The following is a 14,763-nucleotide window of genomic DNA, read 5'->3' as shown; positions in this document are numbered from 1 at the left end:
ATATGCATATATGTGTGTGTGTGTGTGTATAATATTATATTGCATAGCCTGCCAATCAGATATTTTGCCTGCTTACCGAATATAATTTCCACTTACCTATGTGATCATTTGTTTGTAGACACTATGCTTTGGATCACAATTTAGGGGGCTACTTGCTATGATTTCATCAAAGGCATTTACCAATTAATTTTGCCAAGGATAAATGTGGAATTGCATCTAAGTTTTTGAGATACTAAAATTGCTGGAGGGACTCTAGTTGCAATATTCGTTATCTCAAGGACTCATGTTAGGAAGGACAAATTTGAACCTACCAAATTATTTAACAGACAAGAAAAATGAGGCTCAGCGAGTTGAAGAATATTGCTGAAAAAAATACAAACATCGGGGTCAGAAAAGGATAAGGGCTTAAAGCTTCCACGACACTCTCTTAGATTTCCAGTGTAAATGTTGCTACATCTACAGACAGAAAAAGCTTGCACGTGTTCCCAAAAGATTTTAAGGGAACATGGTTTCCACACGAGTAATGCACTAATATACAGAGATCATGTAGAATTTAATTATTAATGTATCCTTGTCAGTGATAGGTGATAGTAAACAACTAGAGTTGACATAAGCATTGTGTATATTTCTAACCCATTTGTTATACACTTAAAAAGCTAATATTAACATTTTAGTGTATTGCCATTTACTTTTAACTTAAAATAGACCAGAGTAATGTTTCTAAGAATTATATGCAGGCATTGATAGTCAAAGGATTCTGCTGACAGTCCAGAAGCATGGGTTTATGCTATGGATGCTCATGTAGTGGGTCCTCAAATGTATCAGTCTTTAGCATCTTTAATTGTTATACCTGAGAAGGATGAGATTATAATTTGCATTTATAGTACAACATATAAAACATAAAATTTTAATGCTACATTAATAACGATGGCAGTTTGCTGGAAAATATGTCTATATGATGCTCCAAGTATGGCTACTTTTGATGATAAATATGTTGGAGTGACTCTTCTGTGCGGACAGCTGCTGTTTTATTCATCTCTGCTTCCTGTGCCTAGACCTTTCTTGTTATAATGTAATTAATGAAGATCTGTGGTGTTCCCTGCTCGCCTGTCCAGGTATCATCAGAACTGCCCTTCCCAACATGGATAGGGAAGCCAAGGAGGAGTACCATGTGGTGATCCAGGCCAAGGACATGGGTGGACACATGGGTGGACTCTCAGGGACAACCAAAGTGACGATCACACTGACCGACGTCAACGACAACCCACCAAAGTTTCCGCAGAGTAAGTCAGTGGGCTTGGTTTTCACTTTCCAATGGTGCCACAGCCAACTCTCTTCTCTGACCCATCCCTGCTATACTCAACTTTCCAGAAGGAATCTAGAGTAACGGAGGCTCTTTATAACATTCTTGATAAAAAAAAAAACAAAACACAGAAGACAGCAGTAATAACAACAGAAATCTTAAGTGGAGGAGAGGTAGTGGGAGAAAGTGGGAGAAAGGCATGGAATGTTTCACAACCCTGGAAAGAGAAAAATCCATTTTGCTAGGCACTCATAATGTGATGTAGTAATTAATTAACTTTTCTGCCTCAGTGTTCTCATTTCTAACCTGAATATGTAATCGTAGCTGGATCAGTTCTCTATTGCTACCTAACAAACTACTTCGGATCTTGTGCTTTAAAACAATAATAATTGTTTATTTTGTCATGAGTCTGAAATGTGGGCAAAACCTGAAAGAGGCAGCTTGTTTCTGTTTCACAGCATAAGTTGGCAGAGTTTGACTGAGGCTAGAAGATCCACTTCCAAGCTGGTTCAGTCACGAGGCTGGCAAGTTAATGTCAGCTGTTGCTTCCCGTCCGTGTCAGCCTCTCCAAGGAGTGGCTTGGATGGGTTCTGAAAGTGAGAAGAGCCCCAAGGACACCAAGTAGAAACTGTATTGCCTGTTGTAACCGAGCTTCAGAAATCACATAGCATCATTTCCACTGTAGTCATAAGACTGCTCAAATTTAAGTGGAGTTCTTACAGACCCCACCTTTCAAGGGAAGGACTGTTAAAGCCTCTTTGAAAGAGAAGCATGTGGGTTGGGAGATACTGTTTGGACTATTTTTGCAAAATAAAATCTTCCACAAGACTCAGTTAATAGGATACTGGGACTCCCCCGGTGGTCCAGTGATTAAGAATTTGTCTTGCAGTGCAGGAGACACAGGTTCAATCCCTGGTCGGGGCATTAGGATCCTACATGCTCTGGGGAAACTGGGCCCACGTGCTGCAACTACTGAGCCCGAGCCACAGCTAGAGAGTCCATGTGCCAAGATCTTGCGTGCTGCAGCTAAGACCCAGCAGAGCAAAATAGACAAATAAATATTTAAAAAAAACATTTAAATTAGTTGGATATTGTTAGAACTACATGAGCTACTGTAGAATCTTACAATGATGTCTGGCATAAGCTCTCAACAAAGGTTAGCCATTGTTATAATCTAGGTGATTATAGTCCTACAAAATTAATAGGATTGCAGCAGGAAATAAAAGAAAAATAATTTGAAAGGTCATTATTAACAATCATAATTACAACAACTACAACCTTTCAATGAATAGTTACTACTATTGCAAATCTCTATGAGAGCCTCTATTTCACAGATAAAACTGGGTTCCATGGAAGGTGCTGTAAGTTGCCTGAAGAATTACAGCATAGCCAGATTTTGAACACAAATCTGGTTATGTGTATAGAGCAGGTATAGACAGAGGTACAGTATAACCATAATGATGCTGGTGCTGATAGATCATGGGGAGTTCAGCATGAAAGCTTCTTTATTAGATTAGCTGGTAGAGCCTATGAGTTTATTGCCAGAGAGATGGCACTTTTTACAAATGAGAAAACAGGGAAGGCCACCAAGTATGGTCCCAGAAAGGACCATGGTCACTCAAAGGAATTCAAAGACAACAATCTCTGGAAGGGAGACATTAAGGTGGAGGATTACAGGGTGACAGCCAATTCTCATAAAGTCCCCAAAGAGATGAAGATTACTTTGCTTGGTCAGGCACAAGATTCAGCATCCCCAATAAGCTTAAGCCTCATAGAGCACTCTAAGAAGCTGCATGCTCCATTATCCACACTCTGAAACTGTCTGGTATGGATGCTGGATGGAAAGGACCATGCGGGGCTATTAGCAGGCGGTGATCAATGTCCTTGCTCACCTGCCGGCATAGAGTGAAGGTACATCACTGCTGTGAAGATAACCAGTTTTATAGCTGTGGACTTGAATGAGATTTAGAGAAAATTACCTGAGAGCAAGTTTTTCTAAACCTTGATGTAAATTGGTAATTATCTACAGAGACTCCCATCTCCTACTTGTGCTTTATCATGGAGGACATGGTGTGTTTAAGTTGAATATGGGTCTGAACAGAAAGCAGTCACAGCCAAACAATATAGATAAATGTACACAGAGTATGAAAATTGATAAAATCCACGTAAGGAGAAACTAAAGCTTAAATTGCTTAAGTAGCTTGTCCCAAACTACTAGGTTTGGCGGTGACAGAGGCAGAGATATCCAACCCTTGCTTCTCTACGTTGTTTCGCAGAGAATATTTTTTTAATTCTGATGATACAATTGAGATGATCTCAAGTCTTATTTCTTTAATGAAACCTTTCAGCAACTTCCTACACATTTTTAAAGAAACTCGGACATCTTTTCCGGCTCCTGCAGTGCCCTTTGTGCACAGTTAGGCCCCAGCCCATTTACACTGATTTCCTACCAGAAGGCTGCAATCACACCTGTGGTCTTACTCTTCTGTATATATTCACTGTTTTCACTTTAGGGTTTTTGCAATTTGCTGTTTGCTTTGTTTGTACTTTCATCCCCAGATATTTACATGATTTATCCGGCCCAGTCCTTTCAGGAGATATTCACACACACACTCACATGAACACACTCACACACAACATACACTTATACACAGTCACACTTATACACTTTCATTATCCTTTGTCCCTTACTGTATTTTTCTCCTTCTTAGCAATGATATCAGAGTATGTATACATATGATTTTTTTTTCTCTGTAGAAGGAGGGAAGAATCTTGACTCTTTCATTTACTACTGAGTTTCCAAAGGCTAGGACAGTGCTCAGCATATAGTAGGTTCCCAATACATATTAAATCTATGTGGAAATGTCACACTGTGAGAAACCTTTCCATATAAGATATTCATTCATCAAATGGTGAAGGAGGTAAAGTAAGAAGAGAGTCAAATATAGAGCTGGAAGGGTCATGACCTTGAAAGACAAAATTTGCATTTGACTTTAAAATAAATACGGAGCTACAGAAGGCTTTTAAACAGAGAAGACATCCTCTTTCTGGGCACCTGGGAGTGCCATATGTGAGCCTGAGAATGAACTCTGGGCCATTCCAAAGACGTAAAGAGAGGTTTTGATTTTTTTTGAATGTGTGAAGATATGCATGGGCCTCCATCAGTTCCTGATGGGAAATGTAACTGGGCATTGTTTTCCTTTCTCACGTGTGGCACGTGCCCCCACCCTACCACCCTGGACCCTGATATTATTTCATCATTCTTTACAGAAAACATTTCTTTGGCAAGCAAGCTGTGTGGGATCTTCCTTGCATCCATTCACTTCTTTTCATGTTTTCAATCAATAGGAAGCTCAGTGTCAAACCCTTTGAGAAATTTATTGGGATTCAATGAAATCTAAAGTCTTACAGCTGCCAAATAAAAGGGAAAATAAAAATAGATATCTTCTTCTTCTAGGCGTATACCAGATGTCTGTGTCAGAAGCAGCTGTCCCAGGGGAGGAAGTGGGAAGAGTGAAGGCTAAAGATCCAGACATTGGAGAAAATGGCTTAGTCACGTACAATATTGTTGATGGAGATGGGATGGAATTGTTTGAAATCACAACGGACTATGAAACACAGGAGGGCGTGGTGAAACTGAAAAAGGTGAGTTAGGGTGAGGAGTCAGATGTGGCAGCAGTGTGGCCTGCTTTGCCAGGACAACGCTGCAGGAAACAAAGAGTTGAAGGCTAAAAACTGAGAATATGGACAACTGAGGGCTGGACTTCAGACTTTGCAGCTGAGCTTTGAGCTTTTGGGAGAGAACAGAACTATATTTCAGAGGGAGCTGGCAGAAGGGACTGATGATGCCTACCTGAGATTGATAGTTTTTATACAACTTGGGGACTATAGTCAATAATAATGTAATATCTTGCTATTGTGACAGATGACAATCAGACTTGCCATTTTGAAATGTATACAAATATCAAATCACTGTGTTGTACACCAGGAACTAGCATGGTACTGTAGGTCAATTATTCTTCAAAAACAAACCAAAAAACAGACTCATGGACAAAGAGATCAGATGTATGGTTATCAGAGGTGGAGGATGGGGAAAGGGGAAGTTGGATGAAGGCAGTCAAAAGGGAAAAACTCCCATTTATAAGACGAATAAGTATTAGGGATATAATTAATACTGCTGAATGTTATACATGAAAGTTGTTCAGTGAGTAAATCCTTAAGAGTTTTCATCAAAAAGAAATTTTTGCTTTTTCTTTTATATCTATATGAGATGATGAATGTTCACTAAACTTACTGTGGTAATGATTTCATGATGTATGAAAGTCAGATTTTATACTGTATATCTTAAGCTTATACAGTACTGTATGTCAATTATATCTCAGTAAAACTGGAAGAAAGAGAGGGGGTGATAATACTTGCCTTGAGATTACTGATTAGTTCTTGTATGCCTTGGCACAGTTTCCTCAGGGAAAGAAAGATGTTTAGATAAATCTAGATTTTGGAGCAGCCCTCAGCATGCATGAGGTTTCCTCGTTGGATCTGCCAAGCTGAGTCTATTAATATAGATTCTCCAGAACTTTTCCCATCTCAAACATCCAAGGTCTGTTACATTATTAGGCCTTCTATGAAACGTGAACCAAACCCTCTGCTCAATTTTCTCTCAGAACTGAGCCTGAGAAACAAAAATAATGGATCTTCCCTCATAGTCAGCTAAATTGTTGCTAAAAATGTGTTCCTGGGATTAATTCACTACAAAGATGAGCTTATGGTTTATTCTTATTTTGCTTTTTTAATTTATTCAATTCTAAATATTGGCCAGAGACAGCCTGTGACTCATACTAACCTTTGTTTGGTATATGATGAAAATCATATAAAATAGATGGTAGTATCCCTGTGGGCAATGATACCTTAGTTTAATTAGGAGGAGGCTGGGGCTCAGACAGGTTAAATAATTTAATCCTGTTGTAATCACACAGCTAGCAATTTAAAGACATGGAATTCAAAATTAATGTATTCTAAAACATCTTTCCACTTAAGGCATTTTGGAAATAGCTGGACCAAAAAGGTTTTATAAAAGAGAGCCAGATTGGTTTTGCTTTCAGTGTATATTCTAGTAAAACGATTACCACCCCCCCCACACCGATTTACCACTTGAGAAATCAATATCTCTCCATCATTAAAGTATAAGGAGTATCAAATCTGAATTGGATGATGGAATTACCTTGGTTTTAATCAAACATTCATTTTCAACTTGATTTTGTAGCCTGAAGATTAAGCTCCTTGGTATGATGGGAAAGATTGGACTTGAACACTGATGAAAAAATTAATTTCAAGAACCAATAAAGAGTTTAGCTGCTGGAGAGGAGGCAAGGGTGGGATGGGAGGGAGATTCCTGGGAGGAATCTTTTAGTAAAGGGAGCAGGGAGAGATGTGTTCTCAGAAGCCCACTTTTCACAACATATGAAAGCAACGTTGTTGGGTTTGGGAGAAATATGAGGGGACCCAAAGACAAAGAAAGTAGGAGTGACTCTGTCATGAAAGAGTATGGAAGTTGGGTAAACTTTGGATATATGGAAAAATCAACATTAGTGATGATGAATGGTATAGTTTCCGAAGCCTAATCACCAGCCACAAGGGGCTGGGATAATCACTCCCTCTGGTTTCTCCTCTGGAAAAGTAGCTGTGTGAATTGGCCTGTAGCATAGAGCTGTCAACTTGCTTTGTTAATTAATATGACTATCCCTCCTGCCTGACACTGACATACAAGCAGTGACATCAACGATTCCTGCCCGCATCCTTGGCTGTTCAAATAATTGGGTAGTTGGTTATGCTAAGGTTGTCACCTGTTTTCAGTGTATTCAGGGTATGAACACACACTGTGTCTCTAAAATCTGAAACATTTAAGTCACCCCATGGGACTAACACATTGCAAATGAGCTCTCTGCATATGATTAATTTGCACATTTCCCCCCAATTCAATGTGTTTATTTCAGGCAAAGGAATAATCTTCCATAAAGCACTGATGTTTAGGTTGAAAACAGTAGGATGTTCTTTCATTTGTAAAAGAACATTTCCTTAAACTTATAGCATAAAGTTCTAACTGTCCAGGAGGAAAAAAAAATATTGAGAGGTGAATTTAATAGAGTAAATTGATGGAAGCATTATATATTATTTAATAATATAAAAAGATGTCGAGAGACCCACCAAACTATTTTTGCCTTTTAAAAATATTCACTAATATAGTTGTTTTTTTTTCACTTGTTTCTTAATTCATTCAACTTATTTTTCTACCAAGAGTGATTGAGTTTTTATTATTTGTCAGGCAGGCCCTTTGTGAGAGGCTGGACATCTAAAATTGAAGAAACAGAGTTCTGGTCACAGGGAGATCAGAATTTAACAGGACAGTTAAGCAAAAAAGACAATTAAAATAGAGAGGGTGTTTCTGACCCTTGAGATTTTTAACATTTCAGGACAGAGACTTCTTTGATGTAGGGGGCAGTTCTGTGCATTGTATGGTGTTTAGCAACATCCTGACCTCTCCTTACTTGATGTCAGAAAGCACACACCCAGCCCCACCAGCTGTGATGATAAAATATAGCTCCAGACAAAGCCTAATATTCCCTGGGGTGAGGCACAGCAAAATCACTTCCTGGTTGAGAAGCAACTGTGATAACGCGTGATAGTGTCTATGAATATGGGTCATGGATGACCACTTACAGGGAGCAGTTCTAGAGCTACGTCTTCATAGGTGAGTAGGAATTTATCAAGTGGATAAGGAGAGAAGGGTCAGAGAACACTAGTGCCTGAAGGACTGGTCTTGATGAAAACAGGACACATTTAAGAAACTTGAGTGAGTTCAGTCTTGAGGGTTTTGAGATGGATACAGTGGGACCAGTTGAAAAAATCTTGCTAGAATTCAAGAGAGAAATTACAAAGACTGGAAGAAGGCAGAAGAGATAAACGTAAAGAATTCAAGAGTTACTTAGGAGTTACTCATGTATTGAATGGGCTTCCCTGGTGGCTTAGACGGTAAAGAATCTGCCTGCAGTGCAGGAGACCCCGGGTTCAATGCCTAGGTTGGGAAGTTCCACTAGAGAAGGGAAAGGCTACCCACTCCAGTATTCTTGCCTGGAGAATTTCATGGACAGAAAAGAAGCCTGAAGGGCTCTAGCCTATGGGGTCACAAAGAGTTGGACCTGAGTGACTAACACTTTCACTTTCTTGTACTGAATAGCTTAGAAAATAATAAATATTTCTTGAATACCCTGTGTGAGACAGAGTAAGTGTCAGGCTTATAAAAGAGAGAGAGAAACGGAGGAGCTGCCTTCAGCATATTGAGATGATCTCTGTGTGACTAGCTGAAGAAGAACCAGTGCAAAGTAAAAATGAGACCTGTAGGTGGCTTGGTGGACTTAGGAAAATCCGATGCTGCAACAGCTTTGACTGAATGGGATTCCCAGTTATCACTGAGAGATCTCTTCATGGTATCTGAGGTATTCGCTTTCAAACAAATAAACTCCTTGTAAAGCAGTGAGAGAGCAGCATTAGAAGGCATTTTAAATATTTTAAAAATAACAATTTTAATAAAGCCACTTTTATGCCTGATTATGGCTTCCCCAGTGGCTCAGTGGTTAAAAAAAAAACAGAGTGCCTACAATGCAGAAGCCACAGGAGACGTGGGTTCAATCCTGGGTTTGGAAGATCCCCTGGAGGAGGAATGGAAACCCTCTCCAGTATTCTTGCCTGGAGAATCCCCTGGACAAAGGAATCTGGTAGTCTACAGTCCATGGGGTCACAGAGTCAGACACAACTGAAGCGACTTAGCATGCACTCATGCATGCCTGATTATTTCTTTATGTTCTCTGTCCACATATATATAGATGTGGATGTGTAACATTTAACACAGTTGCAGTCATTGAGTAATCAGATGTGTTAACTTAATAGCACATCATAAATGTCTTACATGCTGTTATATAATATACATAATCATTTTTAATGACTACATAACATCCCATCCTATTGATGGACCATTATTTCCTTAATAAAATCTCACAGTTGGATTTGGTGTTTTGTGTGTATGTTTCCCAGGATTAGATATAACCCCTCAATGATGTCTAAACAACATCATGCATTTTTGAATACTGTGTGTTTTGGTTTTATGTTGAATTAATCCCTCAGGCAGGATTTTTAGAGGTGGGATTAGTAAACTCGGGAGTATTGAGATTTTTATGGCTTATGTAGTATGTTGCTTCATATAGCTTCATTTCAACTACTCATAACATGGATAGGGAAACTACCTTAAATCTCTTTTGGAAGGAGGCAGGGAATAAATTAGAGGCAGATGCTTAAATGTTGTCCATCTATCAACTCTGCTTTCCTTTCAGCCACAGTGATTGGTGCATACTATCACTTGGTATAGTCATTCCTGGGTGCTGGGGAGGCAGAGGTCAGCAAAGATCAACGCAGCTGCGTATAGTTCTTTGGGATGCTCCTCACCCAGCAGGGGTGGGGGACAAGGGACTGCAGATGGGCAATTAAGGGGCCAGACCAATCTGTCTGGGGGAGATGGGGAGGATTTCATAAGCCTGGGATGACCACCAGACGACAGTAAAGTTTCACCAAACTAGAAAGGGCATTCCAGACAAGCATTTGCAAAGATCTGGGGAGAATTGCTCTAGATTCAGCAGGTACCAGTCAAACTATACTATACCAACTTTAACATTAACAAGGTTTTCCAGTGGAAACAGTGCTCTGGGTCCTTAGGCATGTACCTAAGTCAAGTTCAAAACATTCTGTTACCAGGTGAATCGATAGATTACCTGAGAGAAGAAAATTTCTTCTTGCCTGGTCTCAGAACTATCATATTCAGGTTTTTGATTTTGTCTAATAATCACAGAGATTTTTGAAGGATTGCAGCAGTCTCACACCTTCAGCCTATAAATACCCTTCCTTCCTGCTGTTCAGTAACCCAGTGAAGGACAAAGAGACTGCTGGGGAACCTGGAACAGCTGGGGACAGATTTTGCTTCAAGAAAAGGGAGTGTTCTCTGAATCTGGCGAGAAAAGTTTCAAGGGTGTTGAATGCTTCTAACCTTCCTGAAACTGGAACCATCCTCAGTTAGAATTCTGTAGAATTAGGTTAGGACTAAGCCCTATGATTACATGCCCATTCAAAATAAAACTAGGCGGATGACAGCAACATGGCAGGCAGATGCTAGCCTTAAAAGACCCAACTCTTTGCAAACATTTGGGAGTTCAGCATCATTCAGAGTGCTAATTAGAAAGTTCGGTTTCCGGGCAGGAAGGCTTGTTTCTCCTCTGTGATTTTACTTTGCACCCGTTGCTGACTGATTCACAGAACCACCCCTCCTTCAGAATGTGGGAGTGCTTACTATCAGTTTCTTAATAATGACAGCCATTCAAATGTTACTTCATTTTTTTTTCACATGTGTGTAAAACCTATATTATTTATAATTGTTTTTCTCTCAATGGACTTCTGTACAAATATACATTCTTGTAACTGGGAAGTACTCACACTGTCCTATATCACTTGCCATAAATAGGAAGTAACCTAAAAAATGAATTCAGTCCAAACAAAGTGATGTCATTCCATTCTAGCTAGAGAGTTCTATCGTAATCTTTCAAAAGGGAGATTAGGAAGCATAACAGGTATGTTAAAAATTAGTACTGAGTAGGAAGCATAACAGGTATGTTAAAAATTAGTACTGAGATGTCCTTGATGTGTTTGAGAATGAAAGAATTGGAAAAAGGATAATAGTATCAGTAATGAGGATAATGTCATTCAAAAAACCCACCCACTCAAATTACCAATAAACCATGTTAAGTTGGTCCGTAATCTGTTAAGTCAGATTATGGACCACTGCTGGTAAGGTTTCTAGACTTTGAGAAATGCTCTGTCATCAAAAAGTTTAAAAATGAGACTGTTAATATGATTAAGCCAGAGTGTGTGTGGGTAGAGGGGAGAGTCATCTAACAAGACATTGCTTTTTTCTCTAAAATTCATTGAGTATTTTTATTACCAAGATTCTTAGTACTTTTCAGAATGGGCTACAACATTTATTTTTGTAATGTTTTAATTCCTTTCCTTAAGTGATTTTAGTGACTGAATTGGGAAGCCTTAGTGTGTTCAGATAATGTGGTTCATTTTAGATGATGGGGTCCTTCGGAGTCTGCCGTGCTCCTAGAATTACCCATTAAACACATTCCAAGTTTTAACAATTGATTTGTCTGATTTTCTGACCAAATGGCTCAGGTAATTGGATATTGAATAGACACTGATTTTCTCTCTTTGAACAACTATTCACGCTGCCCTATAAAAACAATCAGGTCTTTCTTTTCCATTATTCTTTCAAGGAATTGGTTGTCAATCTTCTCTTCTTTTTTGCCAGCCTGTAGATTTTGAAACCAAAAGAGCATACAGCTTGAAGGTAGAGGCAGCCAACGTGCACATTGACCCAAAGTTCATCAGCAATGGGCCTTTCAAGGACACCGTGACAGTCAAGATTGCAGTAGAAGATGCTGATGAGCCCCCTATGTTCTTGGCCCCAAGTTATATCCACGAAGTCCAAGAAAATGCAGCCCCTGGCACTGTGGTGGGGAGAGTGCATGCCAAAGACCCTGATGCTGCCAACAGCCCAATAAGGTACAGATAAACTTATTTTTAAAGTCTGGATGGGGAATTCTAGAGGCAAGAGGTTTTAGGAAAGCCCTACAGGAGCCACATCCTTCAGTCTCAAGAAGGGTCCAAGATATCATTCAATGTAAACAAGATGAAGACTTAGGAGACATGAAAATTCTACTCCAGTTATTTGGATAGACTCATTCAGGCTCCATAATTTCTGGAGCAGATTTCCTGGTTATACTAGGTGATATAACCCTTATCTTCACCTGTCTGTCTCAGAGAATTGTGGTGAAGTATAAATAATGGTTGTAAAATAATAACTGTAATTCTAATTTATTGAATACCTTTCTATGTTCCCGTTACTTCACTAAGGGGAATCAGATACATAAATTAATTTATCCTGTCAACATTATTTTATAGGAATTATTATTCCTTAAGCTGAGACAAAAACAGGGTTCTGCAGGACAAAGTGACTTAACCAAAGAACCCAGACAGTGATCAGGGGGCTCAGAAAGCAAGCCCTGTCTATCTAACTGCTGAACATTTTGAAGAGACAATAAAGTGACCCTCAAATTTAAAGTGCTTTTCTTATCATGAATACATTTTTGTGACTTAGAAAAGAAAACTAGAAAACAGAACCCTGACTCCCCTGTCTCCCCAACCTGAGCTAATAACCAATGAGACTGATGATGAAGATGAGACAGTGTTGAGAAAGAAGCTGACCAGAAGGAAGCTTGAGTTATACAGTCAAGGCATGTCTATATAGGGCAGGAATGGAAAGTTGTCTGAAACCTGCCCTGGATTCTAGCAGGTGTTTGTACTTCCGTGGCCACTCCCCTAATTCTGTTCTTGCTTAGATTCCTTCCTCTGCCTGCTCATGGTCTCCCTACCCCCAGACTACCACCTACCTTTCCATCATCCTGTAGCAAGATCCAAACATCATATCGTGCTTCAGTTAAACAACAACAACAACAAAGTCACTGATCAAATTGTTTCTCATTGTCTCATAGTCCAAAATAATCTCAAGTCTCTCACTCAGCTTAAGCTCTTCTTCAAGCCCCACCCCTCAGTTACTGCTGGTCTCTCTGCTTTCTTCCTCTCCCTTCTCACCAGACTCTCAGTTGCAGCTAGACTAGGCTATTTCCTGTCCTTTTCTAGTTCCTGACTTTTGTATGTTCTTCCTCCTGGTTGGAGCTCTCTCCCTCATCCTTTCCAGCTTGCAACATGGTACTCATTTTTCCCATCTCCACTTAGGTGTCATGTCCTCTAGGAGTTCTCCCAGGCACCCTAAGATAGATCGGATGCAGCTTCTACCTCACAGCTCTTACCATGCTGCATCGCAGTGACAGCTTACACTGTGTTGCCATTGGCATACTCAAAGAGGGCCAGGGATATGTCTGTCTAGGTCATGGGTTGATAAGTTACAGCCCACAGAACAAGCCACCGTCTGCATTTTGAGGAACCTCTATACTGCTTTCCATAACAGCTGTATCTTGAACAGATACCTGAACTCCCATGTTCACTGCAGTGTTATTCATGATAGACAGGCTATGGAAGTAATCTAAATTTCCATCGACAGATGAATGGACAAAGAAATCATGATATATCTATATAATAGAATATTATTTAGCCTGAAGAAAGAAAATTCTGCCAATGGTGATAACATATGTGTATTTTGGGGATAAACTCCAGTACTTTGGCCACCTCATGCGAAGAGTTGACTCATTGGAAAAGACTGATGCTGGGAGGGATTGGGGGCAAGAGGAGAAGGGGATGACAGAGGATGAGATGGCTGGATGGCATCACTGACTTGATGGACGTGAGTTTGGGTGAACTCCAGGAGTTGGTGATGGACAGGGAGGCCTGGCGTGCTCCAATTCATGGGGTTGCAAAGAGTCGGACACGACTGAGCGACTGATTTGATCTGATCTGATGCTAAATGATGAATAAATACTATGCTAAATGACAAAGGTCTATATAGTCAAAGCTTTGGTTTTTCCAGTAGTCCTGTATGGATGTGAGAGCAGGACCATAAAGAAGGCTGAATGCTGAAGAATTGATGCTTTCAAATTGTGGTGCTGGAGAAGTCTTGAGAGTCCCTTGGACAGCAAGGAGATCAAACCAGTCAGTCCTAAAGGAAATCAACCCTGAATATTCATTGGAAGGACTGATGCTGAAGCTGAAGCTCCAATACTTTGGCCATCTGATGCAAATAAATGACTCACTGAAAAAGACCCTGACGCTGGGAAAGATTGAAGGCAAAAGGAGGAGGTGGCAGAGGATGAGATGGTTAGATTGCATTACTAACTCAATGGACATGAGTTTGAGAAAACTCCAGGAGATAGTGAAGGATAAGGAAGCCTGGCATGCTGCAGTCCATGGGGTAGCCAAGAGTTGAACATAATTTAGCAACTAAACAACAACAACAACTGCTAAATGAAATAAGCTGGACTCAGAAAGACATAAGATATAGCATGTTACTCCTATGTGGCATCTAAAAAAGTCTAATTGATAGAAACAGAGTAGAACAGTGGTTGCCAGGATCTAGAGAATAGGGGAAATGGGGGGGATATTGACCAGCATGGTAACTATAGTTAATAATAATGTATTGTGGACTTGACATTTACAAAGAGAGTAGATCTTAAGTGTTCTTGCCCCCACACACAGGCACAAACACACACAAGAATAGTAACTATTCGAGGAGGCAATGAATATGTTAATTAGTTTGATCATGGTAATCATTACACAAGGTATACTTATTTTGAAACATCATGTTGTTAGACATTAAATACAGATTTTTTTTTATTATTAATCATATC

The 14,763-nt window shown here is 39.7% G+C and overlaps 1 protein-coding gene across 2 annotated transcripts in view; it reads left to right on the top strand.

Annotated features, from left to right (window-relative positions):
* The window catches only part of CDH11 (cadherin 11), a 154,156-nt gene that overhangs the window by 112,072 nt on the left and 27,321 nt on the right, over positions 1-14,763 (top strand). For both annotated transcript variants that reach the window (XM_070770690.1, XM_070770691.1), the window contains exons 6-8: positions 1,116-1,283; positions 4,761-4,948; positions 11,712-11,965. In XM_070770690.1, the coding sequence (XP_070626791.1) occupies positions 1,116-1,283; positions 4,761-4,948; positions 11,712-11,965 (610 nt within the window). The remainder of the gene's footprint in view (positions 1-1,115; positions 1,284-4,760; positions 4,949-11,711; positions 11,966-14,763) is intronic.

The sequence above is a fragment of the Bos indicus genome, chromosome 18, assembly GCF_029378745.1.
Source record: "Bos indicus isolate NIAB-ARS_2022 breed Sahiwal x Tharparkar chromosome 18, NIAB-ARS_B.indTharparkar_mat_pri_1.0, whole genome shotgun sequence".
Taxonomy (NCBI): domain Eukaryota; kingdom Metazoa; phylum Chordata; class Mammalia; order Artiodactyla; family Bovidae; genus Bos; species Bos indicus.
This window is presented reverse-complemented; position numbering and strand designations above follow the sequence as displayed.